Genomic DNA, 12524 nt, shown 5'->3' with positions numbered 1-12524 from the left:
CGGTTAAACCTGGAAGCATTCCTGCAGAGAAATCTCACCCCCCCTCTGCCCTCCAAGCTGCAAGGCAGCAGAGCAAGCCGGGTTCTGTGGAGATGCTCCACAAAGTGTCCCCTCAAATCGATCCCTTATCTCCCCCGTATCTCCACTTTACACAGGAAGTCTCGCCTAAGACCTACGGAAGAGGACAATGGTGTGGCAGCTCTGGTTTTTACTGTAACTTTCAAAGGATGCAGACAAACCCCGCTATGATGCAAGTTCCACATGGCCACCTCCCCAGCTGAGCCACCTGGAAGCCTCCCCAGCGGAGGCTGGAGAAGCTCTGGCCAGGCCGTACAACCAAGTCAGACACCAAGTTCCTCACAGAACACTTTGCAAAACACCCAGGCAAGTGCAGGAGCCGAGCTCTAGGGGAAGGGAAGTCTGGCTTGAGGGGTGCACGCTGGCTTCAGATCCCTGTTCCCCACGACGGCCTGTGGGACCTTGGCTTTCTGGGAACAAAAATGCCCCTGCCCCAACCATGAAAGGAGAGCAGTGCCAGGGCACGGCCATCAGCAAGTACTACGGAGAGAAATACTGCAGGGACTACGAGGCGTTCAGACAAGAGTAGGACTTACCAGGAAGCAAATTCCACAGCAATCAGTGTTACTACTGGTGTCAGAATCAGACACTATTCTTAATTTTTGTACTACAGCACTACTTAGGGCCTGAGTCAGGGGATATTTTGCCCAGAACTACACACCTATCACAAAGAGACTCTGCATGAAAGCATCTATGCTCCAAGTTAGCCAAGTGCCAATCCTTATTATGGGATTGTTGATCTCCCTGCATTTTAAAGCACATGACGAACACCACCAGCTCCGGCCTATCTGCAACTCCTCAGTTATTCCTGGGTTGGTGACTGTAAGTGCTTGCAGTGACAATTGTGGATCACTCTGCTCTACTGCAGCTGCTGCCTTGTGAACCACGCCAAGGTCTTCGTTTCTGCACCACCAGGCAGGAGTTCTCTCTGTCCTACACACTCATGCACAAGATTGAAAAGGATGTGTTTTAAAAATTTGTCTTGCATCAGTTCACACAGCAGGGAACCAGGTCCAAAATTTCCTAGCAGCTGGAGCAGCAGTAACAATAATACTAAATACTGTTGTATTATAACCTCCGTATACTAGTGTCTGAAACACTACAGTGTTTCAGAGATCTAAATCCAGTCATGAAGGAGGAGCCCAACCGCTCTTCGCCTCGAGGGCAGAGTTTTAAAAGAGTTAAAATACGTTTGTTGCCCACGAGTTGAGGTTAAGTGGAAACTAAACCCTTACAAATCTGGCTCCAGGTGTGGGCACTGAACGTTGGTCCTTTTCAAATCCTGCTGCTAGAATTGCATGAAGCCAAATTACCCTGTTGAGATAAACATGCCTCTACTGTCACACACTCTTTTCATCCTGTGGGCAGCTGGTTTGTAGAGTGATGGATCTCTGTACAGCAGCTCAGAAAGGCTGACGAGTTAACTGCCTTTGCCAGGCAGTTTTTTGCTGGGGGCTGTAGAAGAATTCCTACGGTTTGTTGACCATAAGCATGTTTTACTCCGTGTCCTTTCAAGAGTATGTTTGTTTTACCATCAGGCAAAGATGCCTACATTTACCATAAGCATTTCCAGGAAGGTGGGTTATTCTAAATGCTTATTTTAAGGAAGCACAATACAGCCAGTTTTGTGTGACATAAAAATGCATCTAGTGCTTTTCACAGTTAATTGAAACTCCTGAAAGAAATATAAGAATTAAAAAAAAATCATCGTTTCAAAACAAAAGCTAAATTTTTCAAAACCTCCTGCAGGACAAAAACCCTCTAAAGTGTGCTCTGAAGTGAACTTTTTCCTCTTTTGAAAACTTCAACACCAACTGGATAGGTAAACTCAAACCATGGGATGTGGGACAACCCGAGGGGTGAGGGCAGGACCGCTGCTGCTGCAGAGCCAGGAAGGGAGCCCTGCTAGGAATGGGAGCTCTCCAGATTTCTGCACTCCCAACTTCGTCTCAGGTGTTGGGGGAGCTGTGTAGAGGATGGATTCTGGGGTGCTGCTGCCTCTGCAGCCAGGAGACCCGAATTCCAGCCCTAGAAACTCACATCTGTCAGCAGCTAACAGAAAGCTGTCTGTCAGAAAAACCTCTGCCTCTGAACGAGAGTCCTAAATTACAGCTACCCTCCTGGTAACTCGCCCGTTTTAGTAAGACAGAATTTCCGAGGATGGACTTGGAAAAAAAGAATTAATTCTCACCTTACCACCATTTCCGACCATATGTTAAGGGGCAAACACAAAATGATATACCAAATTCAAAACCAAAATAAACTTAACAGCTTGCTGAAATTTTGTATTTGCTAAACACGCTCCTACATTTTGAAAGCTGTTTAGTGGTCTCACGTTTCAGTTTTTCATCTCAGCTCTGATCTCAAATATCAGAGATAGTATTTTTCATTTTCAAGCTAGTAAAACCAGAAAAAAAAAAAAGGGGGTTGGACTTCGGTAGGTCTCTGCATCTAATTTGTTGATTTGATACTTAAAAACCAACTTCCTTCATGATTTACAAACCAGCTATGAAGGCCTTGAGATCCTTACAGCTCCCCTGTGCTCTCCAAGCTGTTATTTCATATAACTGAGGAATTCTGTTCAGCTTAAAGAGTCTGGGTACTTTCTGGGAGGTATTTTTTTCATGTGAAGTTTGTTCTCCTTTTTTGCAGTGTTCAGGGCTATTGTGATCAGAAAAGCTGGGTCCCACAGCACCATCTTCATCTGATCAACTGTACTGTCAGTAATGAAAGGTCACATTTAGGATTTATAGATAGCTGAAACTAATGGAAATGGTTGTCTCCAGGCTACTGCTTAAACAGTGTATTTAGAATAAGTGGTATTATGACTGCAGCTTTGGAAAAGGAAAGATGCATTTCTTAAAAATTGCCTCAAGACTGCCCAAAGATCTTCAGGCTGCTTACATGGGCAATAATTCCTGAAGATATTCTGAAACCATTTCACCCTCTGATGATGTCATTTAGGTTGGAAAAAACCTTTAAGATCACCAAGTCCAACCTCAAACTGCCAAATCCCACTAAACCCTGTCCCTAAGTGCCACATCTACACATCTTTTAAATACCTCCAGGGATGGCGACTCAACCACTTCCCTGGGCAGCCTGTTCCAGGGCTGACAAGCCTCTCGGTGAAGAAGTTTTTCCTAATACCCAACCTAAACTTCCCCTGGTGCAGCTTGTATGCCTACACCTAGGACACAGCAGCACATCTGAATGCTGCACAGCAGCGTGAGACACGAAACGAGGGTGACTGTGAAACGACACCTAGGGTGGAGGTTATCCTCGATGTTTACTTCTATAAGGGGACATCTCCAGAAGGTGCAGATAGACAAATGGAGCCTTGACTGTAAAAGAAGAGACAGCGGCTGACCTGTTTATGTAAGCGTGAATCCAGAGTAACTCTTAAAAGAACCTACAGCGTTACTTGGGACTTAGCCAGACACTTCACCTAACTGTGATCTTAGTGCATAGGTTTTTGTTTATTAAGATATCTCGCTCTGGTTTTCCACTTTTCCTTAATGCTGAGCAGGCTATAACTGAGGGAGAAGGAGTGTCCATGCTGGAGGTCATCTTTCCTTTACCCCCTTGCTGCTGGCTCTAGGCAAGCACCTCTCTCTGGTGAAGGGCAAGGGGAGCACAAGGCAGGACACAACAGCAGACTGCAGGAATGAACTGACACAATAACCCCCAGTCCCGGGAAGAGAGCGGAAAGCAGCACACTGCCTCCAGAACCCATCTGCTGAAATCCTGCGGCAGCCACAGAGAGCCATGCTAAAATCCAAGTTACCTTCGTAAAACCGGATCTTGTCCCTTAGGATCACCATGCCTTTTGTGAGCAGCTGATTCTGTAAATAAAATACAGACTACCTTTACTCAGTTCTCCACTTCCCTACAGCCATTTCATCTCGCATTTTGCTCATTCTTAACTTTTGACAGTAACGGGGGTCTTCTATTTTAACGGTCGGTCATTGAAGGACTCTTCCTGTGTCCATCTTCCTTAAAGCACTTGGGACACTCATTAAATGATGATATAATCACCTACTGCTTCCAGGACACAGCACATATTCTGCGTGGTACAAAGTGCTTCTCAAACTTCAAATGGCTGACTGCCAAGGCATGTTCTCTGCCTCAGAGAAGCAGAAAGGGTACTGCTTCAATGGACAGTCTGTACTGATCACTGAAGGTCTTTCCTAGTAGCTATACTGGAACAAACTTAACTGGTTTACTCAGGAATTTCAGTTTTAAGTTAAAAGAGAATGTTTGAAGTCTACTGAAAGACAGCAGTGACTGCACGACTGCACAAATCCACTCCATGGCTTGGGCTTTCGCTGTCTAACTATATATAGATATAAAATCTCATTAGTCGGTACATGACAGAACACAGAGAAGTCAGTGGACATCTCTGAATGGTTTCAAGGGGCTCCAGATCAGCATTTAGAGTGGGTAAAATGATTTTGCTCAGTAGCATATAACGAAATCTGATTTAAATGAAAGAAAACACATGCCTACCTGTAGATATTCAGTGAAAAAGGATCCCAGTTCTGTTTTCAATAATTGCCTGTATTAAAAAGAATAAGAAAAGGATCTGTGTAATCAGCAAATCATATTAGCTGTGCGCTGCATGGAAAAGGGGAAGTCACTAATAGTAAAATATTTTCATACGAGCACAAATCCTGTCAATAATGCCTAACAATAGAGCAAACAGGGTCAACAGTACCAAGATTCCCAACCAGCATTTCTGTGTGTTGAAAAATATCTGCTGTGCTTTTAGATGGCTCAGTTGCCTGAGCACACATAAAAGAAAACTGAGGTTCGGCGGAAAGAGGATGCTTTCCATCCTACACCTAATCCTTTTAAAGGTGACACCTGGTGTGGCAGACGTGGGAGAAGTCCTGGTGCTCTCTGCCCATCCGTGGGGCTGAGCCAAAAACTGAGCGTGTGACCTGGCTGACACGTTCAGAGCCGAATCAGCCCTGTCCCGCCCACGGTGGAAAAAAAGAGCTGTGAGAAAATGTTTAGAGAGCAACCTGAAGCAGGATGACATTCTGTGGGGTTTGTTGCAGGTGTGACACTTGGCCAGTTTTGACTGAAAGGGTCATGATCTTCCACTCAGGAGACTCACAACAGCTGAAGTTTCATACAGTTTCAGTGAAAAACCAGGTAGGAATTTAACAGTTAACCCTGCCTTTCATGATCCCACTCCACTAAAACCTACGAGGCCATCTCAGAGAGCAAACCAAACTCCCATGCAAAAAAACCCGTCTCACAAAGAAGCCTCAAATTCAGAACCTGAACTCAACGCGACCCGCAAGCCCAGCGTTTGTATCCAGGTAAAACTCCCTGCACTGCTCAAAAGCTGTACGTCACCCAAGTCCCCCACGTGGGGTGCTAGATGTGCTTCTCTGCACGCGGGTCACTGCTGAGATGCACAAATGACAGCTCGGACCTTACAGAAATGTATCCCCAGCTGGGTTTTCTGAGCATGTGCAAATCTGGGCTAGAGCCCTTTTGGAAACCTGTCTCTGTGTGACCACCTCAGGTCCCATGAAGAAATGAGGTCAAATTGCACTTAAAATCTATCCACATGCTTCAATTAGGGTACTTATGTAAATTATACATTCAGTAGCATGTTATCATATATCCCTTCGGGTTATGTCTTTAACTAACAAATAACTAATTAATCAAATTATTTAACTAGCAAACAAATACATGTCTGGTTTAAAAAGTCCAGCGTATCCCTACGCTCCATGAAAATCTGCAGGAGTTGCGAGCCATTCTTTTTAACACCAACACACTCCAGCACAGTCTCTTGAGATCTTCCGAGAGTTCAGGGAAAGGAGGAGCAGGTCAGCCTTTAGGAGGCCGAAATACAATATCTTATTTATTTATCCTTAAGCACATGTCCACACTGACCTCATAGCACCCTGTGGAAACACTCTAGACATAAATGAAACAGAAAATAAACAAAAGGAAGGGGCTTTTCAGACTCGCCTACGCATCAAACCCCTTTTCAGCTAGAAACCTGATTAATTCAGACAAACTACCTACAGACAAAAATTTTCAAAGCCAGCTCAGGCTTTGGCCATAGGTCTGTCACTGCCATGAACGGCCACTGTACGGCTAGTCCCCTGGCATGCTGTGGCAACATACGGGAGAGGACAACCCTTGCAGTGCCCTGGGACTCCATCCTCAACAGTACCCACTGACAAACCCTTGGTAGGGGTTAAAGCTGACCTCCCCCAAAGATTGCTGAAGTCCTAAAGCCTTAGCAGGATGTCCCTGAGTACAAGGATGCTGCAGCCAGACCGTGGCATGCTTACTGGAGGTGGAAATCCACTCTCCAAGTGGTGGGATTTTTTTCTGGATCGCAAGCCATGGCACTAAAGGTTTTTCTTACTTTGAAAATGGATGGATAAAACCTTTTTTTTTGGTTGAAATAACAAGAAAGTTGCAGTTTTGAGTTCTCCTCTGGTAATATATTCCCAGATATCTCTTTGTGCCACTACTTCAAAAAAATACTGATACTTTATGCTGACAGGTTTTGCTTAATATTCTACCCTCTCCTCAAGCTAGCAGCTCTTTGAAGTCTGGTCCTAGATTCCTCGTAGCCTTGAAGAGGTGATTTGCAAAGACCTTCTTTTTTTATATTTTAGGTTCTACCTATAATTCCTGGCATTTAGGGCAGAAAATACAAAACAGTGTTCTACTTATCCAATAACTAGCCCTCTGATAAAACAAAATCCCACCACATTTCCATTTTTTCAGCTGCAGATGAACCAAACGACCAGCTTGTAGTTAATTATATGCACTGGAGTGCATCACACCAAGCAGCACTATGGCTACATTTGCATCTCTGTTTACAGGGTAGAAGAACTGACAACACAATTAATGTCTCTTGCTTTTTGAATCCCTAATAATACAGATACTTCATGCTACTTAATTAATTTCGAGTGAAATAGTCAGGCCCTCAGGCCACATCAGAACACTGGTGTTTGATGTTCTCTGCACCCATATTAATTTAAAAGAGATCCACAACAAAACTGGATCCAAGACATCGCTTGCAATTTTTTTTTTCATCCTTGCTTAACTTCCTTTAACAAAAATCAGTTAGGTTGTCACCTGTCAGATCCTGGATCATTCAGATTACTGAATAACCTCATGTGGCCATCATGGTGGAATCCAGGTAAAAACTGGATTAAACCTAAAAGAGATCCCTGATCCGAGAGCAGACCTTGCTTCAAGTGCATCTGATTTTGAAGCCAGTCATTTTGCATTCCTATGAAACTCGTGTAGCATTGGTGTCAGGTCTTCGTTGCCCATTTAATGACTTTAAAAGTTAAGATGGTAATATAAATTCACCTAAAATATGCTAAAATAGCTCCTGACTTTTTTTGTATCTTCCTGCTGCAGCTTCTTTGGTTCATTTTGAAGTTAACTCTTGCAATGTTACTCAGAATAGAAAATCTAACACTGTGTAATAACTGATAAATAAAATTACATGAAGCAAATGGAAACATGTGATTTTACTGGGTTTGAACTCTTGCTGCAAAAGAGGAAATACCACTAAAATGTGCTTTGTTTGCATCAAATCAGTATCCTGATAACTCAGAAAAGAGGCATCTATAAATATGTATTAGCTTTAATACAGGACATCCTGTTTCCACTGCGTTTCCCTTTCCTTCTTTTTCTTCCCTGATTTACAAGTGGTGTAAATAAACACTCTGAAATGACATATGGTACATGAAATGAAAAAGGAGAAGGCACTATACGACTACTAATATCACACACGTGTACCGAGAGAAATACTAAGTATATGCAGATAGATTTTTATTACCTGACTTGTGAATCAATCCCCTATTAAATCCCCTAGTAAGGGCTCAGAAGTAGTAACGTCCAGGCCACACACTGGCGATACTCCCAGTTCCTGGAGTATCTTCTCACCTCCTGACTGTACTTCATTAGCTTTAGCCGAGTGATTCAGGAGTTACAGCAATAGGAAAGAGAGCCTGAAACCACACACTGGTTTTACAGGGCCTCTGAGTGTGATATAAATCCATATTTAAGACCACTTTCTAATGCCAGCAATGCAAGAATGGTGTCAAAAGGCATTGGTGTAAACGAGTGGCAGCTTTTATGAGCCAAACCCAGAAAAAAAAGTAAACGGTCCTGTACAGATTTGCACCCACTGATGTTTTCTTAAATAATCAGAGTTCAAAGCCTCGAGACGTACATTCAGAAAAGGAAGTTACATGTATTTGCTTGCACGTATGTGACATACAGTGGTGGAATATACGTGACAGTCCTGAGTCAAAACAATGGTGTGCAAATATTACAGGCATAACCTAACTGTTCAAACATTTACACCTGGTCTGTGAGTCAACTTGGATATTCAAGGTTTTATTACGAAAAGTATCCCTGAATCTACTCTAATTAAAGTGGTAAAATAACTTCTTTTACTCTCCTATAATTGTTGAAAAAAGTTACTGATACCAGCCAATTACCTGAATGCTTCCACACTCAAATTCTGCCCAGTGGAAATAATGACTATTTGTTTCTTTTTATTTAGGTACTTGTGGGGAAAATGCACCTAAAACAATCATAAGGCAAATACATACTTGTTCCACTTCTGAGGTCATGTTTATGAATCAGATATTTTTGCATTCAATAACATTAACCCGAAGAAAGCTATTTTGAATTAAATAACAACAGGATTAAGCCACATATTTTTGGTGTGTGTCAAATCAGTAGTTTCACAGTTAGGTTTTGAGCTGAATTTAAGTGAGGCAAAAGGGCTTTGGTTGCAAATAGTCAGGAGGCCCTAAAACGTTATCGCCTGCGGTCAGCAGGACGATGAAGCCCGCAGCAGGAGTGCAGCAGCTTCTGGAAAGAGAGGGGCTGTGGCTGCGCGTGGGAACGGGCGTGCTTCAGAACACCACTGCCATGCCCTGCTCTAGGGACAGATCTGCCGGCGGGCGCGTGCCCCTCGCCCACTCGCGGTTTTCTCATCCGAGCTTTTCTCTGTGAATGAAGCAGCGGGTCACGCACGAGAAGCCTGATGAAAACAAACCCAGGAGTTGTCACGGAGAGGATGGACGGTTTCTGGCAATAGATCAGAAGGCTGTTCATGCCAAGTCGCAGGCAAGAGGAACCAACCTCAAAGCAGCAGACGACAAGACCCAGTCCCGAAAGCCACGCTGCACCCCGCCAAACGCTCTCTTACCCCAGCAGAGTTAGGCTGCTGATGCCTCCTTTACATCAGCAGCTTTCTAGCTCAGTCAAGATTTCACAATATTTTTGTCCATCAGCTCAGGAATGAGCCACCAGGCGTTGTTCTCCCCCAGGCAGAGCAAACCTGAGCCATCAGCTGAGATAACAAAGCAGTGGTATCCTTACCCTAACAAAAAGAAACGGGCCTATCATGTGGCAGCAAAGCCCATCAAAAAATGGAAAAAAACATCAGTCTGTTTGCAGTCAGCTTGCCTGTTCGTCTGCCCGGGATGTTGCAATAAATTCAGCACAACTATATTAGCAAGAATCATCATGCTGTAGGGCTTATACCCAGGTAAATAAAAGCAGAATCTGAGCACAATTCACCAAATAACATCTATGTATCTTCTATTTGTTGGTTCATACAAGATTATATTTGTCTCTGTCATATCAGCAGATGATTTTTCCTCTTCTGTCCCTCACCAGGAGACGAGCATCCTCAGGCAAGTGCATTGGGCCAGGAAATCTCAGCCCAGAACTACCATTTTCTGTCATTCAGATAAAGCTGAAGAATCCTAACTGCACTTACGGTAATAACGATCAACCATTATTCCAATAACTAACTCAAAATGATTGATGGATCATGCCAACTGACAGCCATCCTAGAAAAGCTATTCTTTATATGTCATTTTCTCCCCAGAGAAGTAAGAACTAACTGGAGAATAAGTTTCTTTTGATTTTAAAAAGACAGAGAGAGGGAAAAAACAGGGATTAGAGGCCAAATGTCATTCACCTGGACTCCTCTGAAGATATTCCCCCAATTAAAGGAACCAGACTGCACCAGCTATCCCTCACTGGGAACCAGACAGGGACAGATAATTCCAGAATATCTAGATATTTTGTGGATTTTGTCAGACTCCAGTGCCTGGATAGAGTGGGAATAAACAGTAAGGGAAAGGGAATCACTGAGGCTCTTATCTGAAGATGGCCAGGGCATGTAATAAGCTGTCTGTCCTTTGTCAGTGCAGCTTCTTTTCCACTGTTTATTCTTCAAAGCGTTGGGACAAATTTCTAGAAGGAAATCTGCTACTTTGCCCTTGTCAGTGAGAGAGAGTTAAGTAAATAGTTAAGTGCTAGAAAAGGTAGTAAAAAGTGCTGTAAACCCAGATATCAACTTATCTCTTGGTAAACTTTTTTTTGCAAATCTAACTTAAATAAACTGAAGGGTAGGATTTTCACCTTTTTTGTTTAAAGGAAAAAAAGTCTCCATTGTACATATCACTGGTCTGTCTTTAGTCTGTTGCGAACAGTATCATCACAATACAAGAAAGAAATAGGAACCTTAAACTGCATTCCTCAGGTCACCGAGCTGACAAGACAGCTTTAGGGCATCTACAGCGTGCTCAGCCTGCGTGGAAGTTGCAGCTCAATGCGAGGGACGACCAGGCAGGACACTGTTCCTTGCTGTGTGGCACTGAGCACCTTTACACCCCCCAACTGATGCAAGGGAGGCACCTCAGAGCTAGGCCTGGCACCTACGGAAAGGGCAGCATCACTGCGGCGGAGCAGGGCTGCATGAGTACAGGGGTGCAGCTTTTCCCTTCCTTAGTTTCAATCCAGCACATTAAGACAGGCTCTGAAACAATCCATCCATCCTCCACGTGGCTAAACACCTCCCCTGCAGGAGGAACCTGGCTCTCGCCAGGCAGCGAGGTGCTGACACGTGTCAGTAACAGCTCTTCACTGAGGCCAAACTCACTGTTCTGGTTCAAACTACCACCGAGTGGAAAAAAAAAACCCAACAAACAACTATTAATCCTGGTGTATAAGTTTTCAAATGTGTTAGCAAAGTGTGCTGTGCATGCTGGGTAACAACACCTTGTGTAGAGGCGAGTCTCTTACCTGACTCCTTCATTGAGGTTGTAAAGTTCATGGTCTGGGAGACCCTTGCGCTGGAACACCGCGATTACTCCATTGTGGATGCTGCAAGAGGACACAAGGAGGCATTAGCACCCGGTCACACTTTAGAAGGGTATCATTTCCACAACAAGCCTAACATCTCTGCTTAGGCACCGCAGGACCGTTTTAAAAGTGACAGGTGGTACCCCATCCCAGATGCCTTAAAGGGAATTACTGCCTAGAAAACATCTCTGTTGCATTCTAGGCAATAGAACATCTCTGACATCTCTGAAATCTCTGAAAATCAGTTCTGTTTGATTTGCTCCAACTTTAACAGTCGCACACCTGTGTGAGACGGGACGTGACAACATGAAATCGGGAATTTCAGAAAACAGGCTTATATATTTTAGGTGCTTGAAGTATAAATTTTAATATATTCCAATATTAAGTATATTTGAAGTATCTGAAAGCATATTTTTGTCTCTATGGCTCACCACAGAGACAATCAACAGCTTCACTGTGAGATCAGTGATGCTATTCCCAGCATTGTTGGCATATATTTGTCTGAGCTATGGTTACTTGATTTCTTCATCAACAAATCAGCATTTATGCAGGCTGGGCACTATACTTGAACTTTAGCTCACAACTATAGCATCCCTCTACTAGAATGTAATCTCAAGAATGGTTAGTTCTTTAAAAAAGAATAAAAGAAAGACTGGAAAAATTATGAATTTTAAGTCAATTTAACCAATCTCTCATTTATTTTCAAAAATGGAACAAGAGGAAAGAGGCAAAGACTGTTTCCGATTACCACTCACTCATTTTGCAAAGATTTATGCTCTTGATTCATCTAAAGGAAAACCAAGGCTGTGCTGAAAGAACAACACGCCTAGAGTTTCTAAGGAGGACAGCGAGAGAGGCAGCGATGTGCTCAGCATAAGCCAACCATCTGTCCTACCAAAAATACTCCCTTTTCATTTTCAATGCCATTTGTAACTGTGCTGCAAGCAGATGCTGCTGAAAGGTGGTGACTTTCTGCTGCAACCAGACACAACCCAAGACAGGATTAAGACTGAAAAATTCTTGAGCTCCACAGAAAGTCCCGTGCCCAGTGCTGTCCGTCCCTGGGGCGTATGGTCACCAGCCCCCTAAATTCTGATGGCAAAAACCTGCCAGGTACTGCAGGTACCTGACAACCACATGCTTAGCAGGGATGCTCTCAGGTCCCTGGAACTTAACAAGAGTGCACCTCAAAGGGTTACTGAGATGAGCATGTGCTTCAAGATGAAGCTCTGAAATGCTCCTGAAATACACCTGACACAATTAGCGTGATGACACATCAG

General features: G+C 43.6%; 1 protein-coding gene across 8 annotated transcripts in view; it reads right to left on the bottom strand.

Moving 5' to 3' along the window:
- LOC141958827 (proline-rich protein 5-like) overlaps positions 1-12524 on the bottom strand; it is a 213013-nt gene that overhangs the window by 153031 nt on the left and 47458 nt on the right. For all 8 annotated transcript variants that reach the window (XM_074901753.1, XM_074901755.1, XM_074901751.1 and 5 more), the window contains 3 exons: positions 11185-11265; positions 4585-4633; positions 3863-3920 (listed from right to left, as the gene is read on the bottom strand). In XM_074901753.1, coding sequence (XP_074757854.1) covers positions 3863-3920; positions 4585-4633; positions 11185-11265 — 188 coding nt within the window. The remainder of the gene's footprint in view (positions 1-3862; positions 3921-4584; positions 4634-11184; positions 11266-12524) is intronic.

Source organism: Athene noctua, chromosome 3 (assembly GCF_965140245.1).
Source record: "Athene noctua chromosome 3, bAthNoc1.hap1.1, whole genome shotgun sequence".
NCBI classification, from domain to species: Eukaryota; Metazoa; Chordata; class Aves; order Strigiformes; family Strigidae; genus Athene; species Athene noctua.
The sequence above is the reverse complement of the archived record's forward strand: the minus strand, read 5'-3'. Positions and strand labels throughout refer to the sequence as shown.